Genomic DNA, 15,333 nt, shown 5'->3' on the forward strand with positions numbered 1-15,333 from the left:
TGTAAAGCAAGCAAGGCAGCAGTATATAACAATATGATCAACACCACTTGGAGTACTGCGTGACCCCCACATGGAGTACTGTGTGCAGTTCTGGTGTTCCCAACATAAGAAAGACATGGAGCTGTTGCAGCAAGTCCAGAGGAAGGCCACGAGGATGATGAGGGGGCTGGAGCACCTCCATATGAAGTCAGGGCTCTTCAGCCTGGAGCAGGGTGCATGGAGACCTCATAGCAGCCTTCCAGTATCTGAATGGGACCCACAAGGATGCTGGAGAGGGATACTTCATCAGGGACTGTAGCAACAGGGCAGGGGGAAATGGGTTCAAGCTTAAAGAGGGGAAATTAAGATTACATACAACGAAGAAAATATTTACTGTTGGGAGTGGTGAGGCACTGGAACAGCCTTCCCAAGGAAGCTGTGAATGCTCCATCCCTGGAAGTGTTCAAGGCCAGGTTGGATGGGGTTTTGAGCAACCTGGTCTAGTGTGAGGCATCCCTGCCCATGGCCACGGGATGGAACTAAATGATCTTAAGGGGCTTTCCAACCCAAACCATTCTATGTTTCTATGATCAGGAAGAAGCAAAACATAGGTGCCATCCCTGTAAAGGTGAAACTGTAAATTTCTGAGTAAACCTTCTGGTTTTTAACTTTACAGTATTATTTGTTGCGACTTAAGGGGGGGGGGGGGGGAATCAATTATATTTTCATGATACTCATTAATAATTCCTATATGGTCAGCTACTCAAGCAATTATCAGCCCAGGCTCCTACAGGCAGACTTGATTGAACCTAGGATGATCCAAATCTCAAGTCCCTAAAACATGCAGAAGTCTTCAACTATAGGTCTATAATCACAATAGATTTCAGCATCCCACTTTCCTAAAATACATGGACATTTCTGTACCCACATATATCTCAAAATGAAGTTTTAAATTCTCTTATCATTAACCTTAAATTAAGAAGGCAGGAAAGAGTAAGTGTACATTAGAACTAGGTGTTATTCAAAGCTATCCTGGCTACCGGCCTGTTCTCCGACTTCACCTCAAGAGAGGTGGCACACTGAACTTTTTACACAGGAAACCCTTCTCTCTCCAGACCCACATCCATTTTACAGACTTAGCCCTCCTCCTGAGCAACGACTGCTGCCACCTGCATAGATCTGGTCTTAGATGTAAAATCGTCCACCTTTTTGTTTTTCCAGATTAAGTGATGAAGTACAATTAACTGTTATATTCAGATATGACCTGGCAAAACTTGGGTAGTTATTCACACTAGTGACAAAATTTCCAGGGCCTCCTGTTTTAACTTTGTTTTTCAAGCGTTTCCTTCTCTCCAAAAGGTCCCTGCCCCTTGATCTATATTGTGGTCCTTCTGGAAATGTGTAAAGTGCTCTCATAAACAGGTGGCGACAACACAGATCTCCTCCATGGCTTTAAAACTGTATAATTTACCCATAAATTAATGAAGCCTCCGCAGTTTGCAGAAGCCACTCATAGTAAATGAATCTTACAGGAAATAACATCTGCTTTTACTGCAAAACTTTGAAGAGTTCTCAGTTGATAACTACAGCATTTGTTTTTTTTTTCCCCCATGAAGGCTTACCAGTGTCATTCATAAAGGCACTTGTTATACTGTCTAGCCCGGAGTTGACTGAAGTGCTTACAAGCCTTTTTATCTGTACCCTTTGCTATTCACAGATTTCTCCATCATCCCAGACAGGTAAGTTTAGTTACAAACCACACGATCAACGTCTCTTTTACTCAGATGAAAACAGTTTTATTCTTTATGCTCAAAACCAAAATTCATTAACTTCAACTAGCAAAAATTCTTTGGTTTGCAGGACACTGTTATAACAGCACAATTGAAACTTAACAGACAGCCCTCATTCTTGCTTCCTAAAAACACCCTAACTACTGAGAACTCAAAAGCTGCAAAGATGAAGATCTGAGCAGCAACAACAACAAAAGAACCACCAAACAAAATTTCTGTACGATTACTGCCCTGTAAGCCATCTGATGGAAGCCCCTCCAACTTTGCTCATGTTAGACATTTTCAGCTCTTCTAAATACAAAAATCTTTAAGGTGAAACTTAAATACATTTTGAAAAGTTTTATCTTAATACCTTTTTCAAACAGAATAGATCTTCTATACTAACTCATGTATTAACATGCCTCTATGCAGCCATTTACACTCTGCACCTCTGGGTTTTCATGCAGTAATAAGTCTGCTTCTCCATAATTCCAAGGGACTTTACCAGTCCTTTCAAGTCACACCAGTGCACTTTTTAATAAGAAAAAAAGAAATACTTGTCTATACATCTTCAGCTCAAACCATATCACTTCTGTCAGTTTTCATGGTCATCTCTGATCTCCAATTTATGTACAAGACAGAAAGACACTTCCTACAACCCCTCCATTTTCTTCATTGAAAAGTAACCACTTTGCTTGGCACTCAACTGTACATTTTATGTTTTATGTTTAATCCTGTTGCAAAGAACGTGACAGATCTAACAAAATGCTCTTGTCTTTTCAACTTCAAATAATGAAATACAGATACCAAACAGGTAACAGAAAGCAAGTTGCCTCAATTTCTTCAAATTCAAATGAAGGGATTCCTCATTTAAATTCAAGACACGCAATCTTTATGTTTTCATACTACCACCTCACTTGCAGTTCAGCTGCTTTTTTCACATTCCAATTGCAACTTATTTCCACAACAACTCAGAGTGAGTTTACATTCACATAACCAAAGTGAAAACTGGAAACGTACACATTTCAAGTGATGTGAACCTAGCTGCTGTTCAACATCCTAACAAAACATTTTCCAAATAATGAAACTGTTCTTTAGGCTACTTGAATTCTACTTGAGGCTCAGTCTTACAAAAGGACAGGAGGAAAGCCAACAACCCTGCTGGCAGTTCAACTGACCAATTTAACTAGCCTAAGATTAGAACTGATTGTTTAGGCAGGTTTTTGTTGTTTGTTTGGGTTGGGATTTTTTCCCCCACTGGAATACATTGTAACGTTTTTACTCATTTTCTCTTTTAAGTAACAGCTAGGGCTTTGCTGACATTCTCTGCAAGTGACAGGAAAAAGGAAGCATTTGTCATTGTAAATACTGTAAAGAGAAAACTTTTGTCTGCTCCCACGTACACCAAACGAAGTTTTTTGCTTGTTCATTGGTTGCTCTATCCATTGTGTTTCACTGAAAAAAAAAAAAAAAAATCTGTGCCTCCTGTTCAAACAATGGGAAGCACCGGAGATCTCTTAACAGACCTTTTCCTTGTAAGAGTGGATCATGTACAGAGGCAGACTTTGAAGAGCTCTTCCCAATATCAAACACCCATGAGAGATGCCAGAACATTTTCCAGCAGATGTCACAGCCCAGGCTGAACCAGATAACCTCCACATGTGAATACGGAAATGAGAATGCCAGCTGCTAAATATGCTCTAAGAGGTTTTTGATAAGCATTTGACATGTCCTTCTACTGCTTTAAGATTTTTGATCCTGTAAGACTAAGCTCAGCGCAACTTCCTGTTACGAAAAGTTATCAGTATCAGAAGTCATCCCTGCACCACTTACAAGCCTATCAACTCTGTGTCATCCTTCTACCCACACATAAATGTGGAAGCTGACTATTAATACAGCTGGCAGGGTCTTCTAAAACTGCAAGATTACTACACATGCACCCATTTGTAACTACACTAGGCAGACTGTATGTCTACTATTGTAATCCATCATTTTGCTTTCAACGGGATTTTTTCTCAAGAACAACAAAGCTCACCCCTTCTTCCACGATGAAACCCACCAACACCAGCATCTTGACTCGAGAAGGAGTTTCGCACTCATTACTGTCACGTGAAACAGGTTGCTGAGGGAGCATCAGGCTCTTCAGAAAGGATGCAACCCCCTGTTTGGACCGCCTGTCCAAGCAAATGCAGCTCCGAATCCTGTTCCAGGGATGCCTGCTGCAAATCACACCTCCTCCTTCACCCTCATTAAATCAAACACATCCAAACACAAGCACCAACCACAAGCAGCACTGATTATGCCATTTCCCACTTCCCTCACCGACTTGCCTTAAAAACCCAATTAACACAGCTTTTATCGTTATTAGCAGCACTGCTATCGTTTCCAATTATTTTTTCCTACACACTGTATCGGCAATCCCCCCCCCCCCCATCTTTCTAGCGGTGAGTCTGCATTTTCCTTGCTCGCCGCTCCTTTTTAGGCATCCGAAAGGAGCAAGTGCCCAGCCCTGCCCTGCCCTGCCGCCCCGCCCGGGAGCGATGGCCGGGAGTGCCCGGGGGAGCGCGGAGCCACGAGCGGAGCGGAGCGAGGGCGAGAGGGAGGAGCCGCCGCCGCACGGGGGAGGGCAGCCGGCACAGGAGGAAGGATCAGTCGCCGCCGTCGCCCCGGCTGCCGGTGGTTCGTACGTCCCGGGCAGCCCTGCCTCCCCTCCGTCCCGGCCGCCATTCCCTAGGGGACAATGTCTCTGTGGCAGGGACAGCCGCCCTCCCCGCCCGGTTGCGTGCCGAGAGTAAACACCGAGGGAGAAGGCGACCTCCATATTTTTATCCCGGCAGCCTGTCAACAGGCTCCCCCCCCTTCCCCTCCAGAGCCTCCGCACTGAGACCGGCTTCCCAGCCCGGCAGCGCCCAAGAGCCGCTGCCGCCCGGCCCCCGCTGCTGCCCCTCCTCAGCTGAGGCAGGGACACCCCTGATAGTGGGGCTTCGGATTTTGTCTTTTTCTTTCCCTTCTCGCTACGAACAGCCGCTTTCAGCGCTCCCCTCTCCCACCCCGGCCCTCGGCAGCCACCCACCAGCACGGTACCGGCGGAGGGCGACCAGGGGCGTGTTGCCTTTTATAGCGGTGTCATCCCCTCATCCCTGCACGCCCGCCTCCCGAGGGGCCCGGCCAGCGCGGCCCGCAGCCATGCGGCGCGCCGCTCCCCTGCCCCGCTCAGCCTTCCCGACCCTCCGGCATCGAGGGCCTCCCGCGTCCCGCTGCGGGACGTTATCGGGGACACCGCGTTTGCCTTGCGCCAGGTGGTTAAGCTCGGCCCCGGTAACGCGCCCGTTATCGGGCAGGCATGGAAAGGAAAGTCGCACCTGTCACCGCAGGCACCGTCTCGGGGCAGCAGCACGCACCCGCCCCGCCGGGCCACACCAGGCCGCCCACCGCACCCATTTTCACGCATCGCTTCTGCCGACAAGGGTGGCGTCCAGCCAGCAGACGAAGCCCCGCTGCCTCCGGCATGGGAGGAGGGGTCACGGCTTTTCCCCACTCCCCGTTGCCACCCGGACAGGCCGCCCTGCGCGGGCCGAGCCCCGCACCGCCACCTCCCCGAGGAAGCGCGGCGGCGCCCAGTACGCACAGGCACTGCCGAAGGCAAGCCTTCCCCACGGCCACCTGACAAAGCCGGCTGCCCTCGCCCCTTCTCCCAGCACCGAGACGAGCACGTTGCTCCCTCCACCTTTCTCGCCACCTCCAGCCGCTGCCTCGCCGCTGCCGCTTACACACACACAGCCACCCACCCCCCCCAGCTCCTTGGTGAGGGACGGGGCCGCACTCACCGGATCGGAAGAACGCCGCGATGTCCGCCGAGTCCTTGGCTGCCTCCTCGGCCCCTTCCCCCGCGCCGCTGCCGGCCGTGGTGGCGGCGGAGGTGGCGGTAGCGGCGCTGCTCATGGCTGCTGCGTGTGGCGGCGGCTCCTCCGGGCGAGACCCACCGCCAACCCCACCGCCCCCTCCGCGGATCCCGGCTTCACCTCCGGGCGAGAGCGGCCGTTAGGGCGGCAGCCGGAGCGTGCGAGCGATGCGGGGCGGCGGCGGGCGGCCACGGCGAGCGCAGGGACATGAAGGTATGTGCGGAATGGCAGCTCCGGGAGCGCCCACCCCCCGCAGCCACCTAGGAGGCGGCGTGTGCATGCAGGGAGTCAGGGCGGGCGGGCGGGCGGCAGCCGGAGCGCAGACAATCGCGGGAGGAGGAGGGCGACGACGACGACGACGGCATGGGAAGGGCCAGCAGTCCGCACAGGCAGCACCCGATGGGCGGAGAAAGAAGGATCCGTTCCAGCCTCTTTTTTTCCCTATTTTTTTTTTTTTTCCGAGGGAGCAAGGAGCGAGCCGGAGTAGCAGCAGCTGCGCTAGCCGCCGTGCTGCCGGTGACCGCAGCTACCGCCGTCCTCCATCTTGGCTGGGAGGCGGAGGAGGAGGAGGGTGGGAAGGGGGAGCCGGGAAAGGAAGCGAGTCCCCGCCCGAGGAACAAGGGCGGCGGGGCGGGGGGGGGGGGGATCGGGAATCTCCGGCTGCGTCCGGCGCCGGTCGGGATGGGGCGGGGCTGCACGGCGCAAGACGTCAGCGCTCCCGCCGAACCCCCACCCCATTGGCTGGGGCGCGGCCGCCAGGGGAGCCCGGCGGGGGGGGGCGGGGGGCCCTCGGTGTGGGAGGTGCAGGGGCGCCCGGATGCCGGTGTTCCGTATGGCTATGTATTTATGCTTTTTATCTGTTTATTTTCAGCCGCTTCCGACTACTTCCGCCTTCACACGCTGCTGCAGCCCTGCTGCCGCTGCTTGCCGGTGCGCGGAGGTCGACCCTGGGGGTTGTCTGAAAAACCCGGTCCGCGCCCCATGCTGTCGCCTCTCGGTGCGAGGTCACCGCGGCCAGATCGGCGGCTCTCCGGTGGGGGTCGTGCCCGCTAAGAGCTCCACTGCCCATGGCCTGGAATGAGGGGCCCTTGCGGCTTGAGGGGAAAATAAGCGAGGTGCGCAGATGTTTAGGAAAGGTGCCTTTGAAAGGCATTGAAGCGAGGGTGGTGAGGCACAGGTGCAGGTTGCCCAGAGGCGCTGTGGCTGCCCCATTCCTGCCGTGTTCAAGGCCAGGTTGGATGGGCGTTGGAGCAACCTGGTCTAGAGGAAGGTGTCCCTCCCTGTGATAGCAGGGTTGGAACTAGATGATCCCTAAGGTCCTTTCCAAACCCAAACCCTTCTATGATTCTGTAATTGCGATCAGTACTGTTGCTGTATTTTCTTCAGTAATCACAGGGACACTTAAAAACGTGTTGTGCTGTGGACCAGTGCCATTAATGTAAAATACGCAAACAGCTCACGATGGAAAATGCAATCTGGTGCTTGGTTAAGGTGCATCTCAGTACAGTCATGCTTTTCATGTTTAACTGTCAATAAGATTGCATGCAGGTATGTTTGAAAAGAGAGTAGCAAAGCAGTCAATTTAGCAGTTGCACAGTTTGATAAAGCAGAGTAGCACATCTCAAATGCCGGTGGTAAATGGTCAAAGACATTGCTTGTTGTCACAGTTGAAATACAGAAGTATAGCTTTAGGAATTAAATTATTAAACCTTTCATAAGTGTTAAAAGCAAAGGTAACTTCAAGACAAATGTCATTCTGTTCATTTATCACAGTCAGATGATGTGGAAGTCATCCACAAGGTTCCTAAGGTTTGTATTTATCTGAAGTTGTACAGCTTGACAAAGAAGCTTTTGTGCTACTACCTCTGCCTAATTTCTCTTGTAGAGAAGAGATTAGTTTGAAAAAAATTTTTTTAATGTTTTTCTTCCAGGCAGTGAGCACAGGGAAAAGTTCCAAATTAGCACCCCACTGACAGAAGTGGCTGCAATGTGACTTCCTTTCTAGCTGGCCTAGCACCATCCACCTAGCAAAAAAACATGACTGGGACAAATGCTGCTGTTCACTAGCAAGCAGTGAGTTGACCTGAGAGTAGGAATAGGGTATTGTACACCTGCACAGAAAAAGCTGTATAAGAATGTAAGAAAATTGAATGAGTGAATGGGAAGAGTTAATACAGTGAGTAAAGAAAAATAGGCCTCCTGGAATCTCCATAATTTGAACTTTCAGTGCCTCGAAAGCAAGAGGTGCTCAAGATTATTTGTTTTCTGAATCTGAATTAAGACTTCAGTATGCTGTGCAACATTGGAAAAAAGCTTCAGAAGACTGTTCATTAGCTATTGAAACTAAGATACTGAACGTCTGTTTCCAATTAGTTGTCCATCCAGCATACTGTACAATTAGTCAGTGGATGCTAAAAAGCCAACGTTCATATAAGCAATACTGAAGGTTATGTGACTGAAGTTTGTCACTTCCCCTGTTCCCTTCATCTGCTGAATTGCAGATGCTGGTTTTGTATTACTCTAACACATGGATGCCCTGAGGCATGCCCTCCACCATGAGAGCTGCTCGTAACAGTGAAAGGGATTGAGATCAACTAGTTGCAATTTGGAATTCTTCACTTGCAGCAAAGGTGGCCCTTACAGAGAGACCTCGGGCAGCCAAATATGCCCATATCCTTTGTAGCATTCAGAAGCATTATTGCAATATGATTGTGTTCACACTAATGTTCAGGATGTAAGTTAAAAGAGAGAGACAGAAATAGAAAAATGACGTTATAACAGAGTTACTTAACACACTGTAATAAAACAAGGCTTTCATTTGCAGCTATCCACCTTAGATATCAAATACGAGATTTAATATTTTGACATTAGGTAATTATGTTTCTTAGTCTTGTTCTTCTTGATCATTTTAGGCTTGAAGCTTAAAAAAAAACCAACCAAGATATGAATTATCTATGTAGGGAACGTTGCACATTGAAAAGTTGAGTGAGTGCATGAGTTTACCTACTTTGAAGCCTGTCATTAGGGATTAGCCATATTCTCCATCCTCAGCTCCTACTTTGCCTGTGTCATTTTTTCTCAGCCTGCAAGTGATTTTACAGTAATTGCATTGGTAAGTGCAGGAAAGGAAAAAGTATGATTTTTCATGTAAAAGAGATTTTAAGGGTGCTGTGACTTTCTAACTATCACTAGTGTTAAGGCCAAGATTCAAATGATGATTTTTAAAACCTAAAGATGCATGAAATCATGCTTAATTTCTGTATCTACTTTTTACACATGTATAAAAGCATTTAATTTTACGTAAGCGAATTGTTCAAAAAGATTTATACCCCAGTAAAATAAATGCCATGAGGGAAGTGTTGTTTTATTTGAATGACCTTTATTTTTCCTTGTATTGTGTATTATTCCTGTTAAATGGTCACTCTGAATCAGTGTCTCAATGCACAAATATCTTTATTCCTGTCATAAAAGGTCTCTTTTGAGGAAAGAAGTTTGCCCACTGTCTAACCTTCAGTATCTAGGCTGAGAAGTGTCACATGTCACTTCATGTTTCATCCCTAAACGAATACACAGTCTGGATACTGCTTGAGTTCTTTTCCTGCAGCATTCACCGTCCACTTAACAAAGAAAACAAAAACCAGTTTGCCCCTTTTGTATGGGGCAACTGCTTGATTTAAAATCACTGATATTTACAAGCTTTCAGGAGAAGTAAACTAGGAACACATTAGTTTGGACCAGACAGGAGATCGTACTGGCCTTGGTGGTCAGTCTGAGTTGTCTCCTTGCTCAGAACCAAAAAAGGCTTACATGATTATAAAAAAAAAAACCCAAACAAACAAAAATAAAAAAACCACCCCAAAGAACACAAAAAGCACCTAACATTCAGGTTTTTACAATGGCGTTATCTTCTCCATTGTTGACAAGCTTTACTGTAAATTTCACAAACCGAAACACAGGACATGCAACAGAGTGCGTTCAAGACTTTCATGTCAAAAATGCTTGAAGGGAAGATGCACGTGGATTTCTCTTTACACTATAAGAACTGCTTCTTACAAACATTATCTTCCTGCAGCAGGCTTTCATGGGGTTCCAAATCTGTAAAACATGACAGAAGCATTTGCAGTAAGTAGTAGAGAAGGCCATACCAGTTGCTACTGTGCTTTTAAGATGACAAAGCTTCTTTTAAGTTTGTAGCAGTTAAGGAAAGTAATCAAAGTTATTAATGTGTGCTACCTCCAAGTTGCTGTCTGTTTTCTGATCTAAATGGTGCTTTTGTTATAGCAACATTTGTCAATTTCAAATTATTCTCCACACGCAAGATACATCTCTTTTATCTGCAGACTAGCACCAAGGCATTTTCCAACTGTTATCATTATTATCTCCCTCTTTCCTGCAGAAGCATCCATGTCTTTTTGAAAAGTTGTCTTGAGCTGCGCTAAGCCTACGTGCTCCACTTCCTTATGCTGTAAAATCAAGTTCTAGTTTCAGTGTATGAGTTCTGGCTGCTTTTGGAACTTCTGACTTTGACCCTTCTTTTTGTTTTTGTTTCTACTTTTCTGAAAAACAGTAGAAGTTTTTAATATCTGATAGCAGATGAGCCACCTATCACATATGTAAAATATCGCCAGCCTACTTAAAAATAATTTTTCCATACTTTCACTGGTAAGACCTTCCACATCGTTCTATTTCTTTATGAACTTAGAGCAGTACTGCCATCAGGACGTGACATTTCACAGATCCTCAGCACCTGCGAGGAGAGGTTTAGTGCACTTAAGTAAAAGCCTGTAAAGAGATGGCATTTGATGGTCACTATGGCTGAAATTTTACTGTTTATATGGTCATGAGTGTCAAGTCTTAAGCAAAGAATCAAGCAGGTTTTTAATAACCTACAAACCAACTTGTGTGTTTTCATATATCACCAAAAATGTTAACCATCCTAATTTTATCTATAGCCAAACCACATTTTTTTTAATTTCTCACCATTTCAATGATGTGATATCTCTATAAAAATCCAGCTCCCAGTTCTGCTACATGGCATGTACTGACTTGTCAATGTCAGGGACACTTCTGTTATGTGTAGAAATTACACCAGCCGTCTGATGTTTTATAGACTATTGGTGGTCTATACACCATCTGTTGACTAACCTCAGTCTAATGAAGTGTTGGCTTTTCTTTTTACACTTAAACACTCATAATGCTACATTATTATACAATTATTGGTGGTTGAACCATGTGGTTGCATCTCAGACAAGTCATCCCATTGTGTTTGCTATCCAGGTTTTTAGAAAAACTTGTTCTCATCATAAGGAAGTATTCATACACATAAATGGACACACGCATGCACACCTTCATTTCAGATTTTCTATCACTAGCATTAACATTGAAGCCATACTGAACCTTCAAAGAGCATTTCCTATTTACCCTTGATGCCCTAGGCAGAAATATGTGTGGTGCTTCAGTCTTTCTGAAAGAATTGAACTTACTATGCCTGGTTGAAAATAACATGCACATTCATTATAAGCTCACAGCCTAGCATGATCATATCCAGAAATCCTAACAGTCGGACAGTGCATGCTAAAGCCTCTATGGGTGATTTACTCCTCCTTTTTAATCAGTTATCCTTGAGGTGGCATGACCTTTATTCTGCTTGTAAAAAAAACATTCCTTCTGATATTCTGCTATGTGGTCCTCAGTCTACAACAGCGCAAATTACATATTCTTGATCATCTAACATTGTCATCCCTGAATTTTCAAAGACTAGGTTTTGATTAAGATATGGTTCCAGATAACTAAGAAAGAGGGATGTGGAGTTTTTTCTTGTGGATGGACCCCTGTCAAAATTATATTACTAACACTATCAACATCTGTGTATGTATGACTACTACTGGACAGTATTCCAACATCATGATATTTTATGCAATGAAGGCATCACTGACAATTTATTTGATCATGTTGTACAGATAGCTTTTGTAGGAGCAGCCTCTGTCCTTCATGCCTAAAAAGCACTAGCATGTCCACAGACAAAAGTGCACTGTACATAAAGAAAAAAATGTGTATCTTTAAACACAGACTGCTGCTTTGTATTGTGATGGACACTCAGAAAAATTGGTCACCAATTAAGCTAAACTATTACACTAGTGATTGCCAATAGATCAGCATACAGCCTTATGTTATGACACTGATTTATACCAAGGGTTTTGATGAACCCCATACTATATTTCTGAGAAAACAGTTCACTTAGTATCAAAGCGGTGTTAGGTCCAGTTGACAATTATCCTTCTGCTTTAATGATAATAGTCTGTTAATTGTACTGGCTTGCCTACAGTCGGTTGTCAAAACAGTGTGCAAGGATTGGCATAGAGCAGCACACAAAAGCTGTGTGGAAAACAGAATTGTAATTTATGAGCTTAGACAAAGTAAAGTCAATCAAAAGTGAAGCTTAAAACAAATGGCATCCTGCTTCAAAAGTTATTTTCTAGAAGAGGACATTTAAATCAGTTCTGCTGCTTGTGTACTTGTGTGCATGTATCTCCATCAGCATGCCAGTTTATAGTTGCCCAGATTGGAAAGCATCTTGAATGGCTATGTCTGTATCACTTCTGTCAATCAGTATCTTAAAACAGGGATTGAAGAAATTTGAGTAATTGCTTATGCAACAAACAAACCAAAAATGCATGAGTCCTTTTCTATACACAGAACTGAATTGCAGTTAGGGTCATTTAAAAACTGTCAAATGTCTAAAAAAATATTTACCGTACTTTTGCATCTGGTGCTAGGGAGTTAGTTTTGATAGCAACCTATGTAACTCATGAGGTTTTTGGGTTTATATGATTTAAGTCTTCACAGGTTGATGGTTCCCCAAGAATGCGCTCAGTCCCTGCTTGGCTCTACTGCTTTGAAAGTGGAATAGAGGTTTTTCAGACAGGTGATACAACTGGACCTTGAGGATTTCCAGGTTCATTTGAGAGCTCAATAAAGAGGCACTTCCAAGACATCCAGGATTTTCAGTCAGATCACCAGTAAAGGCTGTTCTAGTAGATCTGGACTGTGTGATTACCCAAAAAGATTTGTTTGATTTGGAAAGAATAGATTTGATCAGAAAAATGCTTTCCAAATTCCCAAGGAGTCTTGAGACCCATGGCATGGTTCCCTAGTACCACCAGCTGCTGCAAGAGGTGATCTCTGGTATCAAAGCCACATTTTGCAATCTAATTTGCTATTTCCAGGTATATACATTTACAATACATTTACTCCTTTCCCTTGGTTTTATCAAGGCTTTGTCTCCAGGTTGATCCTCTTAGTATGTCCTTCACTTTATGCAGATATCTCACTATTGCCCATGGTCTCTATACATAATATGTGATTTGTTCAGATCAGTAAGTGATGGCTTTGCTTAGGGAGGTCAACCTCTAGGTGAGGATTTATCATTCCTTAGTACCAGTTGGCCATTATTCTCATCCTGGTTGATTATGTTATTAGCTAGACAGTAGCAACAGATGCTATTCCTCACATTGCTTAGTCTTAATGAATTTTGCGAGGGTGCAAAGCCATGAACTGCCAGGTTTGCCCTCTTCCAGGAGCTGCTGAGATAAGAAAGAACTGACCAATGCAGAACAAAGTTTCCTAGTGTTTCCTTTGCTCATAATTAGAATGTCAAATTCCTTGCCACGCCTGGGAAGCCACTTGGCTCTCAGCACCAAAAAAACAGCAGCTGCAGCAATGCTCTGTGGATAGAGGACAGTAAATAAAGTGGTTTTATTTTTTTATATCCTCTCCAATTTTTGAATCAGAAGACAAGTCCTCTTTTATTTTCTTTTATCCTACTTGGTAGATCCCCTTCTCCCCATTGTACTACAGGCAGCTAGCTAAACAGAATACAACTACTGCCAGCGTTTTGTTCCTCATGTGCTTGCTTTCTTCTTTTTTCTGTTTAACAGCTAATTTTATGGGTAGTCCCAGTTTCCTGTTTTTAATTGCATAGGGTACTCAGAGTGGAACCCTTGGGCACAATATTGATAAGTTTTTGATGCTGACCCTAAAAAATATCCAGCACATACTGCTGTTAACATGTTAGCCCCTATTAGAGCCAGTTGCTTCCTGAGATGTTCAGCAACTGCAAGACCATTCATGATCAGTGGAGTCTCTTGGTGGTGCTCCACATTCCCTTTGGGGTCTCAGCTGCTGTTTCTAAAGACAGAAATGCAGAATTTCAGCTTCCAAGTCTTTCTAGTCCTTAGCCCCTTTGCCAATACTTGTACACAAGACTAAAGACATCATCTGTGCATGCTTTCATTCCGGAATAAAGGGCTGTTCAGTTTGTACGTGAAGCAAGTTTACAGATCACATACTCATCATGGCTTACTCTGTATCACTACCTCTCAATTCTTACAGAGGAGGAGCAGATAATGTGGGACAGCAGCTGTATTCAGTTGGCAGCACTCCAAGGAAATGCCTACATTCTTCTGGGCTTCAGCATAATTGTAGGACAAAAGCTATTTTTGCATTTTACTAAAGTGATTCTGCCCCTTGGTCCAAGTTAATAACCCAAAATAATTCTTCTACAGGTAGAAAGTTACATCCAGTCATTCCAGCTGTCATTGTTATTAGTGCATAACCTTGAAGTTTCTCCACGTTGAGTTTCTTGCTCATATTGATAAGAGGTAGGAAATGACCTTTTGACAATAAATCTCTAACAATAGAGCAGCCAGATCAGCAGCAAGTGGGATGCTGTAGAATACTCATTACAGCTACAAATCAAATGTTTAATATTTTTACTTAAGGCTTAAAATCTAAATTATCAATATTTCATAGTGAAAGATTTCATATTAAATCTCAGGAAACAATTGAAATTTTGGTATTCAAATTATGTGCCTAAGCTTCTTTCCTATTTACTGCATTCACCTAACAGAAGTATTTCCTGCATGACACCTGCTGACTGTATTTGCTCAGGTTTCCCTGAGACTTAGACAGTTGTCCGATAGTTTGGAAATTTGCACAACCTTTAAGAAGCTTTTGATTTGTCATGTCTGCAAGGGCTTTACAAAGGTGCCTTCCACTGGAACTACAACAGCTCATGTGATGATTTGTCTTTGAGGCATGCAGTGCAGATTTGGACCAAATTGTATCCTCTAGCGAAATATGGAATTTTAGCATCTTTGTCACACTATAGAGCAGCCATTGCATTACAAAAGCAACTTTTCCTCATTTGGGTATTTCATGGTAACTTGTTCTTCAAGCTCTGTCTGCTCATTTAGAGCATTCTTCATAGACTTTGATTGCCAGTTGAGCCATTAATCAATACCGCTGCTATCACAACCTGCCCCCTACTTTTTGTCAGTAAAAAAGCCCTTTTTTTTTTTTTTGAGTTTGATGCAATACATACTGCATTTTGACACTTTACTTGCTTTCCATTCGTGTCTGTTGTGTGGAATTTAATTACTTTGAATTACTGTCTATTTCTGCTGTTGATTACAGTGACTAACTTTTAAGCTTCTGTAATAATTAAATACCAGGTCTAACAACAATACAACATAAAACCTGTTGTGCTACAAGAGAAGAGCAAACCCAGTCAGCCATCGTGGGAGTGGTGCTAGTTTTATTGAAGTTTTAGTTCACCTAAAAGTAATAATTTCTGATTTAATTGATTGCCCCTTTTAGCATGGTAAATATCAGAAGGGATTGTA

General features: G+C 44.4%; 1 protein-coding gene and 1 long non-coding RNA gene across 5 annotated transcripts in view; one reads left to right on the forward strand and one right to left on the reverse strand.

Annotated features, from left to right (window-relative positions):
• The window catches only part of TRIO (trio Rho guanine nucleotide exchange factor), a 241,931-nt gene extending 236,222 nt beyond the window's left edge, over positions 1-5,709 (reverse strand). For all 3 annotated transcript variants that reach the window (XM_062610805.1, XM_062610806.1, XM_062610807.1), the window contains exon 1: positions 5,576-5,709. In XM_062610805.1, the coding sequence (XP_062466789.1) occupies positions 5,576-5,690 (115 nt within the window). In that variant the 5' untranslated portion in view covers positions 5,691-5,709. The remainder of the gene's footprint in view (positions 1-5,575) is intronic.
• Positions 5,710-5,723: 14 nt separating this feature from the next.
• Positions 5,724-14,815, forward strand: LOC134159652 (uncharacterized). 2 transcript variants are annotated; one of them, XR_009963240.1, is made up of 4 exons: positions 5,724-5,863; positions 6,522-6,765; positions 7,586-7,787; positions 14,215-14,815. It is a non-coding gene; the product is annotated as an uncharacterized LOC134159652 (long non-coding RNA). The 2 variants fall into 2 exon arrangements; XR_009963239.1 differs by lacking the exon at positions 14,215-14,815 and having other exon boundaries at positions 7,586-9,002.
• The last annotated feature ends 518 nt before the right edge of the window (positions 14,816-15,333 follow it).

This window comes from Pezoporus occidentalis, unplaced genomic scaffold (assembly GCF_034315485.1).
Source record: "Pezoporus occidentalis ecotype Australia unplaced genomic scaffold, CSIRO_AGI_Poc_V1 ctg15, whole genome shotgun sequence".
Lineage (NCBI taxonomy): Eukaryota > Metazoa > Chordata > Aves > Psittaciformes > Psittacidae > Pezoporus > Pezoporus occidentalis.